Below are 10,834 nucleotides of genomic sequence, written 5' to 3' on the forward strand. Positions count from 1 at the left end.
CGCTTCAATGTGTTCAAGCAGCGGTCCCGCGAGACATGGTGGGGTCACCAGGCTCGGCGTGTCCAATGCGATTGGAGGCTCCGGGTGCAAAAGTGCCAGCGCGCCACGTCTGCAAACCTTGGATGTATGAGTGTGAGTGTGGTCGCGGGTCAAGGTCTTCCGCCAGGAGTCGACCACAGACGGCTGGGGAGGCATCATCTGACCCGTTCCGCGACCACAGCCAATATTACTTTGATGCAACAGACAGTCATTCGACCTGCAGCGTCTACGTCCCTGCCATGACAACTGTACCTTGGATGCCCCCTTGCCGTAAATGCAACCGTACTCCCGTCAATATTGGGCACAAAATGACAAGGACGGAGCGGCTGGACGGCGCATATTGTGAGAGTCCCAGGCAGAGCCAGGGGTAGGGGAAGCGGAGGAAGCCGAGCTGACCTCCTGCCGGTGGTGCTGGAGGTCTATGGCGGTGAGCACAGATGTATCGCAGCGTCGAATGGACCGTCGGCAGATAATTGCCAGGACAAGGTGAGCGAGGCGGCAACGACAGTCAATCCGAAGCACGGCCGATTGCCGGAATGGCGCGGGTCATCCTTGTGAAAGTCTCAAGATGTCCGTGGCATGACACGTACAGTCGGGGCAGGGCAAAAGTCGCTGCCAGAAAGCCGGCAGGTTTTGTCGAGGGTGACAGACCGCCAGGACGCGCTGCTTGGCATCCTCATATCTGCTGTGCCTACTGCTCGACAATCGTGGCAGTCGTGTTCTGGAAGCTGCACCGGCACAAGGCATGTCGTTGAAATATAGTAGGCGACGGTCGCAGTTGCTGGCTTCTTTTGCTGCTCTAGTCCCAGCCTAGCAGCCTCGTGAACGCTTGCGAGCAGCCCACGCTTGTCTAGCTCGTCCCGGAGGTTTGGAACGTGGACAGAGATCTGTCTCTGCCGCTGCGCACTAGCGAGTGGGCTACCTTGCACCGGCATCGATGACTCCTGTCAGAATCACACCTCGCCCGCCTTAGCGGTCAATCACCTGGCCGGCCATGCGCTTGCTCCGTTGGCCCCTGGTGGCCTGTCTGGGGGTGTTCAGGGATCCCCAACTCACTATACGTGCCCAGCGTGGCAGCCACCTGGATGTGATCCCCTGCGGACAGAGTCTCGTAGGCCGCTAAAACAAGAAAAGTCCTGTGGCCTGCATGGGTCATGGCATGGATGTGCTTCAGCAACTTCCCGGAAAGCCTTGGCGGGCAAGGAGCTGGACGTGTTGAGATGGAGCATGTACGTTGCAAGAACATCGCCTACGAAGTGTGCTGGGGTCATGGGGACCATTTGCAAGAAGTGGAGCTCGTGCAGGCGGTGACTACAGAGACCGACCCCATATAATCTGGAATGTGGAGGATGCCGCTGTTGATGGTCCGAGCAGGAGCTGGCTGCTCAGCTGGCATAGGTCAAGTATGCGATCAATTGTGGCCGCATGGGTGGAAGACAGCATCTCCAGCGTTGATGAGAAATTCGTAGATTGAATAGTTCAACATGCAGCGCAGAGGCTGATGAATTGATGCTGGCACCGAGGGCAACTTCGTTCCAGAGCATGGCGAGATGGCGCCTATTCGGCAAGCGGCCGAGCCCAGTCGTCCCTCCAAAAAGGGAAGGCTGACAACCAAGCGAGCTCGACTGCCCATGTCTCCTCTGACGCAAGAACAAAGTTAATATGTCTCGGCTGAGGTCCCACTGACAATATTTGTGGCGAGAGATTGGGTCAAAGAACTCCCATCTTAATGTTGCTACACATGGAATCTGGAAAGTCGTGCTGGCATGCAGATTTCGGTAATCATCAACATGCATGCAAGCATTGCCCATTCGCGCCATGGAGAATGCTAGATACGAGAGAGTGCTGCCCAACGTCATGGGGCAGGGTGGTCGTGCGTCTCGACTTTACGGGTGGTTCCGGTGCTGTCTCAAGAACACTCGCCGAACTACTTTTTCAATCGACTTTGGAAACCTTCCTTGGATCCTTGACCCCTGGCAGAGTTCGTGGATACCAAACGAGCATGGGTGTCAAGAGAGACACGTCTTTCGCGTTTCGCACGTCAGCAGTCATACTCCTTTATCCCTGCCAGAAAGATGAGCAGCTAGTGCAGCCGCTTCGACAAGGAGAGGCACATTTTATTTCCAGGGGATGCAGCTGCTCGCGGGTCCCCACCATCAGCGGCGTGCTGCTGTGGCCTGTGACTGGTCAGAAGCGCTCTCCACCACTTGACTTACCTTCGACTTACCTGAGGAAGACCCTTGTCGAAATATGAGATTTGATCATGGCCACGGTTCTCTAGGAAGTAACGCACTCCAAGGCGGGAGGAAGAGCTTTGTCCCATGCCGGCGCACCGAAATGGCCCGCGTGGTGTGCTGCCTTAAGTTATTTGTATTGTCGCTCCCGAGTGGTCGGCCAAGTATGCAAGTCCACGATTGGAGAGTCCTAGGATCGTGGATTACACTGTGCCATGCTGGGGACAGGGTGTTGACGCACGCACGGCTACTAGTGGTCCGGGTTCCGTCAGGCGTGCTCATGGGCAGAATGCGCAGACTGGGGCCACGGAGCAGACTCCGAGGGTTTGACAGCCGAGCCTGTTGCTCCAACATGATTCTGATTCTGGTATTGATGCATGACTCGGCGCACACCAATATCGCTTAACGAGAAGCCGTCCCGAGCCCTTGGAAGTGTCCACATAAATCAGAAAGACGTGAGCAGAGAAGTGCTGTTCAAGGTGCCTGATTGCCGACGCCTCCGACCTGAGGTGCCCACCAGACGTCGAAGGTGAGCATGTGGAGAAGCAGTTGCCGTCATTATACAGGGCATGGTTTCGCCGATCTTTCGGACGACATGGAGCGAACCCGAGGAGGCCCAACTCGCATACAAAAACAAAAAGTGTTCGCCCTGGAAAATGTGCATGGCTCTGTAACCGTTGTCGTTTTCTGCAATCGTCTTGTGTTCACAGCCCCAGCAGATCTGAATGAGGATGCCCAGCCACTTCCTCCAAGTTGGTGCGGTCAGTGCTGACTGAAGTTGTTGTGCCCCACGCACAGCGTTCCAACGACGCGGCAGATAGAGAGCTGTGGAAGTGCAGGTGGTGGCTCCAGGTTTGCTGGTCTAATCACATACAACTCGCTCGAGTGGCGTCCGCACAATCACGCCCGTGCCTCCGAATCCATGAGCGGCCAAGAGGTCATTGATTGACCCAGCCTCACAGCAGCGAGCTCGTCCAGTGAAGCGAGAGGCGTTCATGCCAGGAGGACACGGCGGTCGAGCCCAGTGCGTATGGAGCGATTCAGGGGCATCTGCGAGTCAGGCTTGACGGAAATATAGAGAGGTGGGTGCGCAGGTGTGATCGGGTGACAGGCCGCTTGGAAGGCTGGGGCGAGCAAGTTTGAACCTAGAAGTGGACAACGCAGCCGGGTGAGTGCCCGAAAGCCCTCGGTTGCATAGCCCTGCCGGGGGCTCGATTCAAGGCTTGCAAAGAGGCTCAGAGAAGCGAGAGAAGGAGAGTTTCCCGATGGGAAAAGGGTCCTCTTGCCCTGCCGACGGCGATTTTCCCGTAGTGTGGTGTGGCGTGAGTTCATGTCGCGACCAGTGGCCCCTGCTTGCCTGGCAACAACCGCCGTGAAGGGTGTCCCGTTCTGTATGTGAGACATGGCCCCGGCACCATGGGACGTGATCTGGACTGGCGTCATGGGTGACGAGCGACATGGCGCTCGCCCCGGCAGATAATGTTACTCCATTAGGAGCTATACGTGCGGAGGGCGAGGACGACCGGCTGCTCAAGACTTGGCCGCATATGCCGCACATGCCGGGATCCAGAGAGCCATGCGGCCGACAGAGGGCAACAGCAGCAAGACTTTTGCCCTGGACGGTGGCCGTCAGTGGCTGCTGCGGCGGACGACGACTGACAAAGACGAGAAAAGCACACGGCCCTGCGGAAGGGAGGGGCAGCTGCACCACCATGGTCATGCCTGCCTGCCTGCCTGCATTGCATTGCATGGCATGGCATGGCACGGCGTGGCACGACTGGGCCTGCCCTGGCTGCCAGCCAATTGCACAGTGCATCGCGGGTCGTCGCCAGCGACATGGAATCATCATCCATCGTCAATCCCCATCCATCGGGCCCTCGAGTGGAGCCTGCGGTCCAGGGCCCTGCCGCACGCATATGCCCCCGGCTCCCTCTGCTCCTGGCTCCGGCGAGCGCCGCAGTGCAGTGCAGTGCAGTGCAGTGCGGTGCGGTGCGGTGCGGTGCGGTGCGTTCCCAAGGGCTGCTTCTGGCCATAAGCGAGTGTACCGCACCGCCGGTGTTGTGACATGGCCGCAGGCGCGTCGCCTGCGGCTGTTGTCCTGAAGCAGTCCACGGCTCATGCGCAAGGACATCAGCGGGCAAACCGAGGTCCTGGCCTTCATCAGCCGTCCCGCTCGTGCGGGATTGCGCTGTCTGGTTGCTTACAATGCCTCGGCGCAGGGTACATTTGACACAGCTGGCACAACAAAATGCCCAAAAGTCTCGCGTGCGTATTCGGCTCTACTCCATGAGCAGGCAAGACCCGCACTGTATGGCGCATGTGTGTGCCGAGTCATCATGATGGGTGCTTTTGTCTCGCATGCCCGCCCCGAATGCGGCACACACGCAGGCTGCCCTCGGGGCTGGACACTGCCAGTGAGTGACCTCACAGAACTATTGGCCCATCGCGCAGCCTTCGGAAAGCGTTTCCAAGAGAAGATGGGATGGTTATTCTCCTGTGGTCTGTCGATGGCCAGGAGACAAAGAATTAATTCTACGTCATTCTTGACGTGATTGCGTTCCACTCACTTACACATGGACTTTCTCTTGTCCTTCACTGCTGCGTGACATTCACCAGTGTTTGATTCGCCGCTCCCACCGAATCGACACCAATAGACTTTCTTCTCCCCTCTCTTTCTCTCTCTCTTTCTGGTACGAGAGGTAGATCCTCCATCAGCCCCTGTCGTGAGGAGCCCTGGACGTGACGACAGGGCTTATATTAATAGCCGTAACTACTTTGCCAGGTCCCTCATTCCTGGTGAACGAGCTTGTGCCGGGAATGGTCGCCTTTTTCCCCCGTGGATCTATATATATTGTTGCAGTATAATACGGCCTTGGGCTGGCTTGGAATCGATGTGCTCTAATCCTGGCGCCGTCATCTCGCAAGTAAAGCACACAGTGAGACTTGACTGATGGAAAAGAAAAAGGAAAAACTCCCATTGGGAATGCGACACAATAGTGGCTAAGGTGGATGGACAAATCGGAGGTCGCTTTGAGACATACAGGCACGCAACCCAACTGGAGTCGTGCTGTCCGAGGAGCGTTCACGTTCGCCGTGCTGTTCCATTGCAATGTCGCGTCTCCTCTGCTGGGCGTGGACAATGAGGTGTATGCCCTGACCTGGCGGTTTCTGGTAGGCAATCATAGCAGTCCATCATCCTGAAGTCACGAACAATGGCCCCCAGCCCCACAGGCCCAGCAAGTTGATGCGGCACAGGCTCTGCCACATCTACGTGCCCGCATCACGATCTTTTCCTCATCCCTCTTTCCCACTTTCCACGTTCTTCAGAGGTCGACTATCCATGCCCCTGCCTCCTTGCCTGGAGAATATTGTCTGTCCTGAGGTGCCTGAGACTCCCTGCCCGTGGTGTTGACGTTGCTCCACACTCAGCTCCTTCGATTGGAGATCTGAACCACCCAACGCTGACGCGCGGCCACTTTTTTTTTTCCTTCTCAGTCAAAATATTGCGCTGCTGAACCCACGCGCGGCGACAACACTCCTCGCAGCTCCTCGCAGCTCAACAGGTCTCTTTTCCCCCTTCTCTCCCGAGGAATTCTCTTTTCCACGATTCTTCTGGGGCAAGTCGCCGTTACACGCCCAGCAGCTCCCACGTCCTGAGGCTGCCGTCTGATCGTCTGTCAGTCTTGACTAAAGCGTGTTCGTCGTCGCGCGCCCAACTGCAGCACGCCAAGGACAGAACCAGTCCTGCCACTAGCACTAGCTGCCCGGCATCGACATTGGCTGGCGCCGCCGCCCTGGCACGAGACTGCCTGCAACACATCTCCCGTGCCTCTAAACTCATCTCGTTCTTGGAACTGCCCTCTGCGACTTGCACTAGGTGCAGCGCTAGGATTGTTTTCCCCTTGAACGATCAGACTGCCCTTGCGACCTAGAAACCTGGGGCATCCAGCTAGGCCGCATCAAATCCTAGACTCGCCCTAGCCTCTGGCTCGTTGTCGCCCGCGCCCAACCACCGCGGCACTCCAACTCCCCCATTGCCGTCGTCTCGTGCGAAAGGACCCGCGCACCGCCGCCTGCACGTCACACGCAATCAAGACCCAAAAGGACTGAGCACCAGAGCCCCCCGTGGCGCGCCTCCCCTCTAACTACTGCGCCATACATCCTCCCGAGCGCATCACTCGCCCCAATTTCAGAGAGTCAGGCAGTACCTGCTGACTAGTCAGTACACTACCGAAACCAGCCTGGTCTCGTCTGCTTCGACTGAACCCAGCCGTATCTTTCGCCCTTTGGTGTGCCGACCACAGCGTAGTCTGCGCCCGGTCCAAACTCTCTTTGCCTCGCTTCTTTGAGGGGCTCACGCCCAGAGCGGCTCTGCGCACCCGCACGCCACGTCCGTCGCGAGGGTTCTTGCGCAGCTTACCCGCCAGTCAACGCGTCGGTTTGCCTCGTCGACGACGAGCAAGACTTGCCAGCAACTGCAAAGCGACACCCCCAGATCGACGCATCGCGGAAGACCTGACTGCAGCTCTTGCCGATAGTTAGGACATCGAGGGTCACTGCGCTTTGCTTGTTGGGAAGAACGCTCCTCGCCCAGCTTGCACCCCCTGGCGCAGCACTACCCAGCGCTAGAAGGACCGACCTAGTCAGCTTCTGGCCTAAGGCAAGCACTTGCGACCGCCCGACTTTTCCACGCTAAATTGCCGGTGCGGGCACCTCTACTCCCCACTCCTTGGGAAACACTCATCCTCCCTGCACGATTCGTTCGTCTCCCAAACCCGCCAGGTTTGCGGCGTCACCCAAACAAGCCTCTCTGCCTCGACGCTACCACACATCGCTCTGCCGCAGTGGTCCTTGGTCCCCGAACTGGATCAGCATTGGCCGCTTACCATCCTTCCCAATCCGCGGGAGCCGTCCTAACGCCAGCACACAACGGTTCACCTTGCCGCAAGGGACTGCGTCCCCGTCACTACCACCTACCGCTGCGCGCGCTCAGCACAAGTCGTACCCAGCTCGCGTGTCCACTGCCGCGGTTGCTGGACTGCACGGCTGCCTTCGGCATCTTCGTGGGTGTCCTGCCACAGGCAAGCATCAGCGCACAGACACGCTCATTACGTCCTCGCCCTCCGGCTCGGCTGCACGCGCTCGAATCCTCATCAGTAGTAGCAGATCCAGAGCCCACTCATCTGCCGCCACCACTCATCTGGGAGCTTCTGGGTTTCTCGACGCGCACCCCCCTCCCTCCAAGAAGGCCCCACTCTACTCTTGGGCCACCCCCCTCCCAAAACCCTCACCTCCCTTCTGCACCAACAGTACCGGGTGTCTTCTCCAACCCGCACTTCTGCTCCAGGTCGTCGCTGCCGCTACGATCTGGATGGTACCTTGACCTTAAAGGATCCTTGTCGCCCATCCAGGTCTCCGATCGACCTTAGGCCCACCTCTGGGGTGTCTTGGCCCCTAAAGAATCCCCCCCACCCACCGCCGTCTGCATCCACAGCTTCTTTCCGGGTCACTCTGCGAGCGCGATACTCTGCTCGCCCATCCCACAGCACCACACTGCTCGTGCTTGCTGCCGCACAATCGTCATCTCCTTTCCCACCTGTGACTCGGGGGCTGAAGAGACTTTCGCTCGCCCTTTTGTGGAGCTGTGCGGGCCTAGCTCAAGATTATTTTATCTGACTGGGTCTGTGTCCTCTCACAAAAACGGAAGATCACGCTATCCACTGCGGATCAGCCATCGTCACCACAAGAAGCGCACATCAACAAATACACCAGGCCAGCCGCAGCCCTCAAGCGCATGGTACAACTCTATTCCTCTCCTGCTCCCATTGAATAGTCATAGTCCGGTGTCCAAGCAGACACCAGCTCCCGCCGCCGCCCGCCCGCCGTTTACCACTCTCTGGCACCCGTCCTCCCCTGGCTCGACGACTAAGCGACCCCGGCCGCCCACTCGCGCTCCGCCGTCTTTGGTAGTTGTAGTATGTTCTTGGTCGCATCACAACCGCATCACAACGCGTTTGTTGGCACCAGAGAACTACCACAACGCGCTTCTGAGCACTCGCTAGGAAGCCACACCCCGGACGCGAACGAGCGCTCGCTTCTCAACTCCAAAAGCAATCCTATGGAACGCAGCGTGACGGAATACTCGCAGACAGGTTTGCCTTCGCCCTATCCAAGCACCTACGGCGACGCCCCGTCTGAAACTTCGTCTGCAGATCACGGATCTGCTGCTCAGTACTCGAGCCACCAGGAACCGCGTTCGAGCAACTACTCCGCGTCGGCGACTCCCACGTCAGAGTACGGCGCATATCCTCAATCTGCCAGGTCTACAGGTTCATACCCAGAGCCAGGCCTTCGCCAATACCATCCAGCAGCAAGCAATAACAGCGGCAGCAGCGGAGGTATGGCGCAACCACCAAGTCCGTCCATGCCTGTGCAAGATGGGCGCAACCATCATCAGACCCAACAGGTCAAATCTGACAGCGATGTACCCATAGATCCCTCCATCGCCCAACCCAGCCCGACCTACACGCACGGTCAATACTCACCGTACGCGCCTCCGCCACAAGACATGCAGCACGGTTATCCCCAGAGCAGCAGCATGTATGCCCAGCCGCGCCCTGACTGGGCAAACTACGGCCATCCGGGTGCTCCTGCTCACGGCCAGATGCCGCCTCACCATGTCTTCCCTCACACGCCGACATCAGCCCCTCCAGGCCGTCCCGCTCAGGTAGGTTATATATCCGCTCTCGCGGCTCAATTGCTCTGGCATGGCCACAGGGAATTCGAGTGGGCTTTGAGCAAGCAGGAGACATTCCAAACAAGCTCTCCCACCCTGTTATCAAACCCCTCAACAGCCGTGGCGGCCTTGATTCACTTATCTTGCTTCCCTCCAGTGCAATGGCTAACTTGATTGGATCTGACAGTACGGCGGTGGTGCTCCGCAGGTGTACTCCTTTGTGCCCATCCCTGGCGCACAGCAGCACAAACGACCGCGTCGGCGCTACGAAGAGATTGAGCGCATGTACAAGTGCGGCTGGAACGGATGTGAGAAGGCTTATGGCACACTGAACCATCTCAATGCTCACGTCACCATGCAGAGCCATGGACAGAAGAGAACCCCCGAAGGTAAGCTTATAAAACTGATTGTCATTCAAAGCGTTTCCCTCGTTTTCTGCTCACTATAGAGGTATAACATGTCTAAATTGTTTTCGCTGCAGAATTCAAAGAGATCAGAAAGGAATGGAAGGCGCGGAAGAAGGAAGAGGAGCAGCAGCGCAAGGCCGCTGAGGAGGCAGAGCGACAACGGCATGCCGCCGCCGCCGCCGCACAAGCACAGAATGGTGGGCCTGATTCTCAGTCAGGCGAACAGCCGCAGTCCAACTACCCTGGCAGCAGGCTTCCGCCCATTGCCTACGGGCAAAGCGGCCCTCAGCAGGGATACCCTGCTCCTCCTGAGTATCAGTACCCACCAAACAGCTATCCGCCACAGAGCCCATATCCAGCAGGCTGTAAGTCTTGTTCAAATCCTTGACTGGGTCAGGTTTTGACGTGCTAACCAATTGCCACAGATAACACAGCCCAGGCCAACCACTAGCTCCGCATAGCTCGGATCTAGAGCTAGGGCAACCAGCTCATTGTACAGGCACTCTCCCTCGTACTTTGCCTGTTGTACTCGAGATGTATACCCTGTGTAAACAAGATACACAGTCAACCGAGATTGCCTGGGTACAGATTTCCACGAGGTGACTGTGCTCTCCGGTGATCAGTGCGGTCAAAAGACTCACGGCGCAAGCCACGGCACTAAGCTACATATTTGGATACGAACGGCCAACGTCTCTGCAGCTGACTCGTTTTCGGCAAACCGTCGAGATGATGCGCTTGCAGATTCGCCACGACAAGCTCCGAGAGGGCTCTAGTCGACACTGCCGGTCGTTTTCTGGGTAGAGCAAGTGCATTTGTTCTTTCTCCATACATATCACGCGAATTGGTGTTTCAACATTGTTGGGTTTATCGTTACGGGGGATACTCGTGACGCGGGCTAGGCTTCGACCAGTCTGGGGCTGTAGTATGCCGGAGGGAGGGTCAGAAATTGAGGAGACACGAGACAAGACATGGGGATGATCGAGTGCGAGCGAGGGAGGAGTTGGCTGTACATAAGATTCTCCGATATATACAGTGGCATTGTCGTGGCTGATCGAATCGAGAGAAAAGCGACAAAATCAGTGGCACAATTACAGTTATAGAATTATCAATGTTGAACGCATGCTTTCTGCACGCGAAACTACGACTGCTCTTCAATTCTGCAAATTACGGATAAAAGAGCCAGATGCAGTGCTCCAATGTGATTGATTGTCTACGTTGGCGGGATGGCGAAGAGATGCCGAGGAACTAGGAAGGCATGGACAGCACGTGCACTGGCGTCGCGCTTCTGCAAACGAGGCCGATTGTTTCGTTTCCCCTGCAGGAATGCATGAGCCGAGACAAGGGGGATTTGCGCCATGTGCCAACCAACACAGGATCGACGGTCCAACAGCGCTTGGCGTACATGAGAAAAATGTCCG

General features: G+C 57.3%; 3 protein-coding genes across 3 annotated transcripts; 1 reads left to right on the top strand and 2 right to left on the bottom strand.

Annotated features, from left to right (window-relative positions):
• Window positions 1-1,443: 1,443 nt before the first annotated feature.
• On the bottom strand, window positions 1,444-1,789 carry B0I36DRAFT_314840 (uncharacterized protein). Its single transcript, XM_046152819.1, has one exon. The coding sequence runs from the start codon at window positions 1,670-1,672 to the stop codon at window positions 1,451-1,453; it is 222 nt and encodes a 73-aa protein (XP_046016918.1). The 5' UTR covers window positions 1,673-1,789; the 3' UTR covers window positions 1,444-1,450.
• A 1,700-nt stretch (window positions 1,790-3,489) lies between these two features.
• On the bottom strand, window positions 3,490-3,993 carry B0I36DRAFT_345861 (uncharacterized protein; the record flags this gene model as incomplete). Its single annotated transcript, XM_046156402.1, has 1 exon — window positions 3,490-3,993. The coding sequence occupies one exon, from the start codon at window positions 3,991-3,993 to the stop codon at window positions 3,490-3,492; it is 504 nt and encodes a 167-aa protein (XP_046016919.1).
• A 4,257-nt stretch (window positions 3,994-8,250) lies between these two features.
• Window positions 8,251-10,189, top strand: B0I36DRAFT_345862 (uncharacterized protein; the record flags this gene model as incomplete). The annotated part of the gene is made up of 4 exons (XM_046156403.1): window positions 8,251-9,000; window positions 9,197-9,398; window positions 9,491-9,781; window positions 9,981-10,189. 4 exons carry the CDS (start codon window positions 8,251-8,253, stop codon window positions 10,187-10,189), a joined length of 1,452 nt encoding a protein of 483 aa, XP_046016920.1.
• Window positions 10,190-10,834: the final 645 nt, after the last annotated feature.

This window comes from Microdochium trichocladiopsis (genome assembly GCF_020744255.1).
Source record: "Microdochium trichocladiopsis strain MPI-CAGE-CH-0230 chromosome Unknown B0I36scaffold_2, whole genome shotgun sequence".
Taxonomy (NCBI): domain Eukaryota; kingdom Fungi; phylum Ascomycota; class Sordariomycetes; order Xylariales; family Microdochiaceae; genus Microdochium; species Microdochium trichocladiopsis.

What these genes read in the sequence shown, in the direction of transcription:
- B0I36DRAFT_314840 (XM_046152819.1), bottom strand. Translation starts at nt 1,672, where the DNA reads ATGGGCAGTCGAGCTCGCTTGGTTGTCAGCCTTCCCTTTTTGGAGGGA.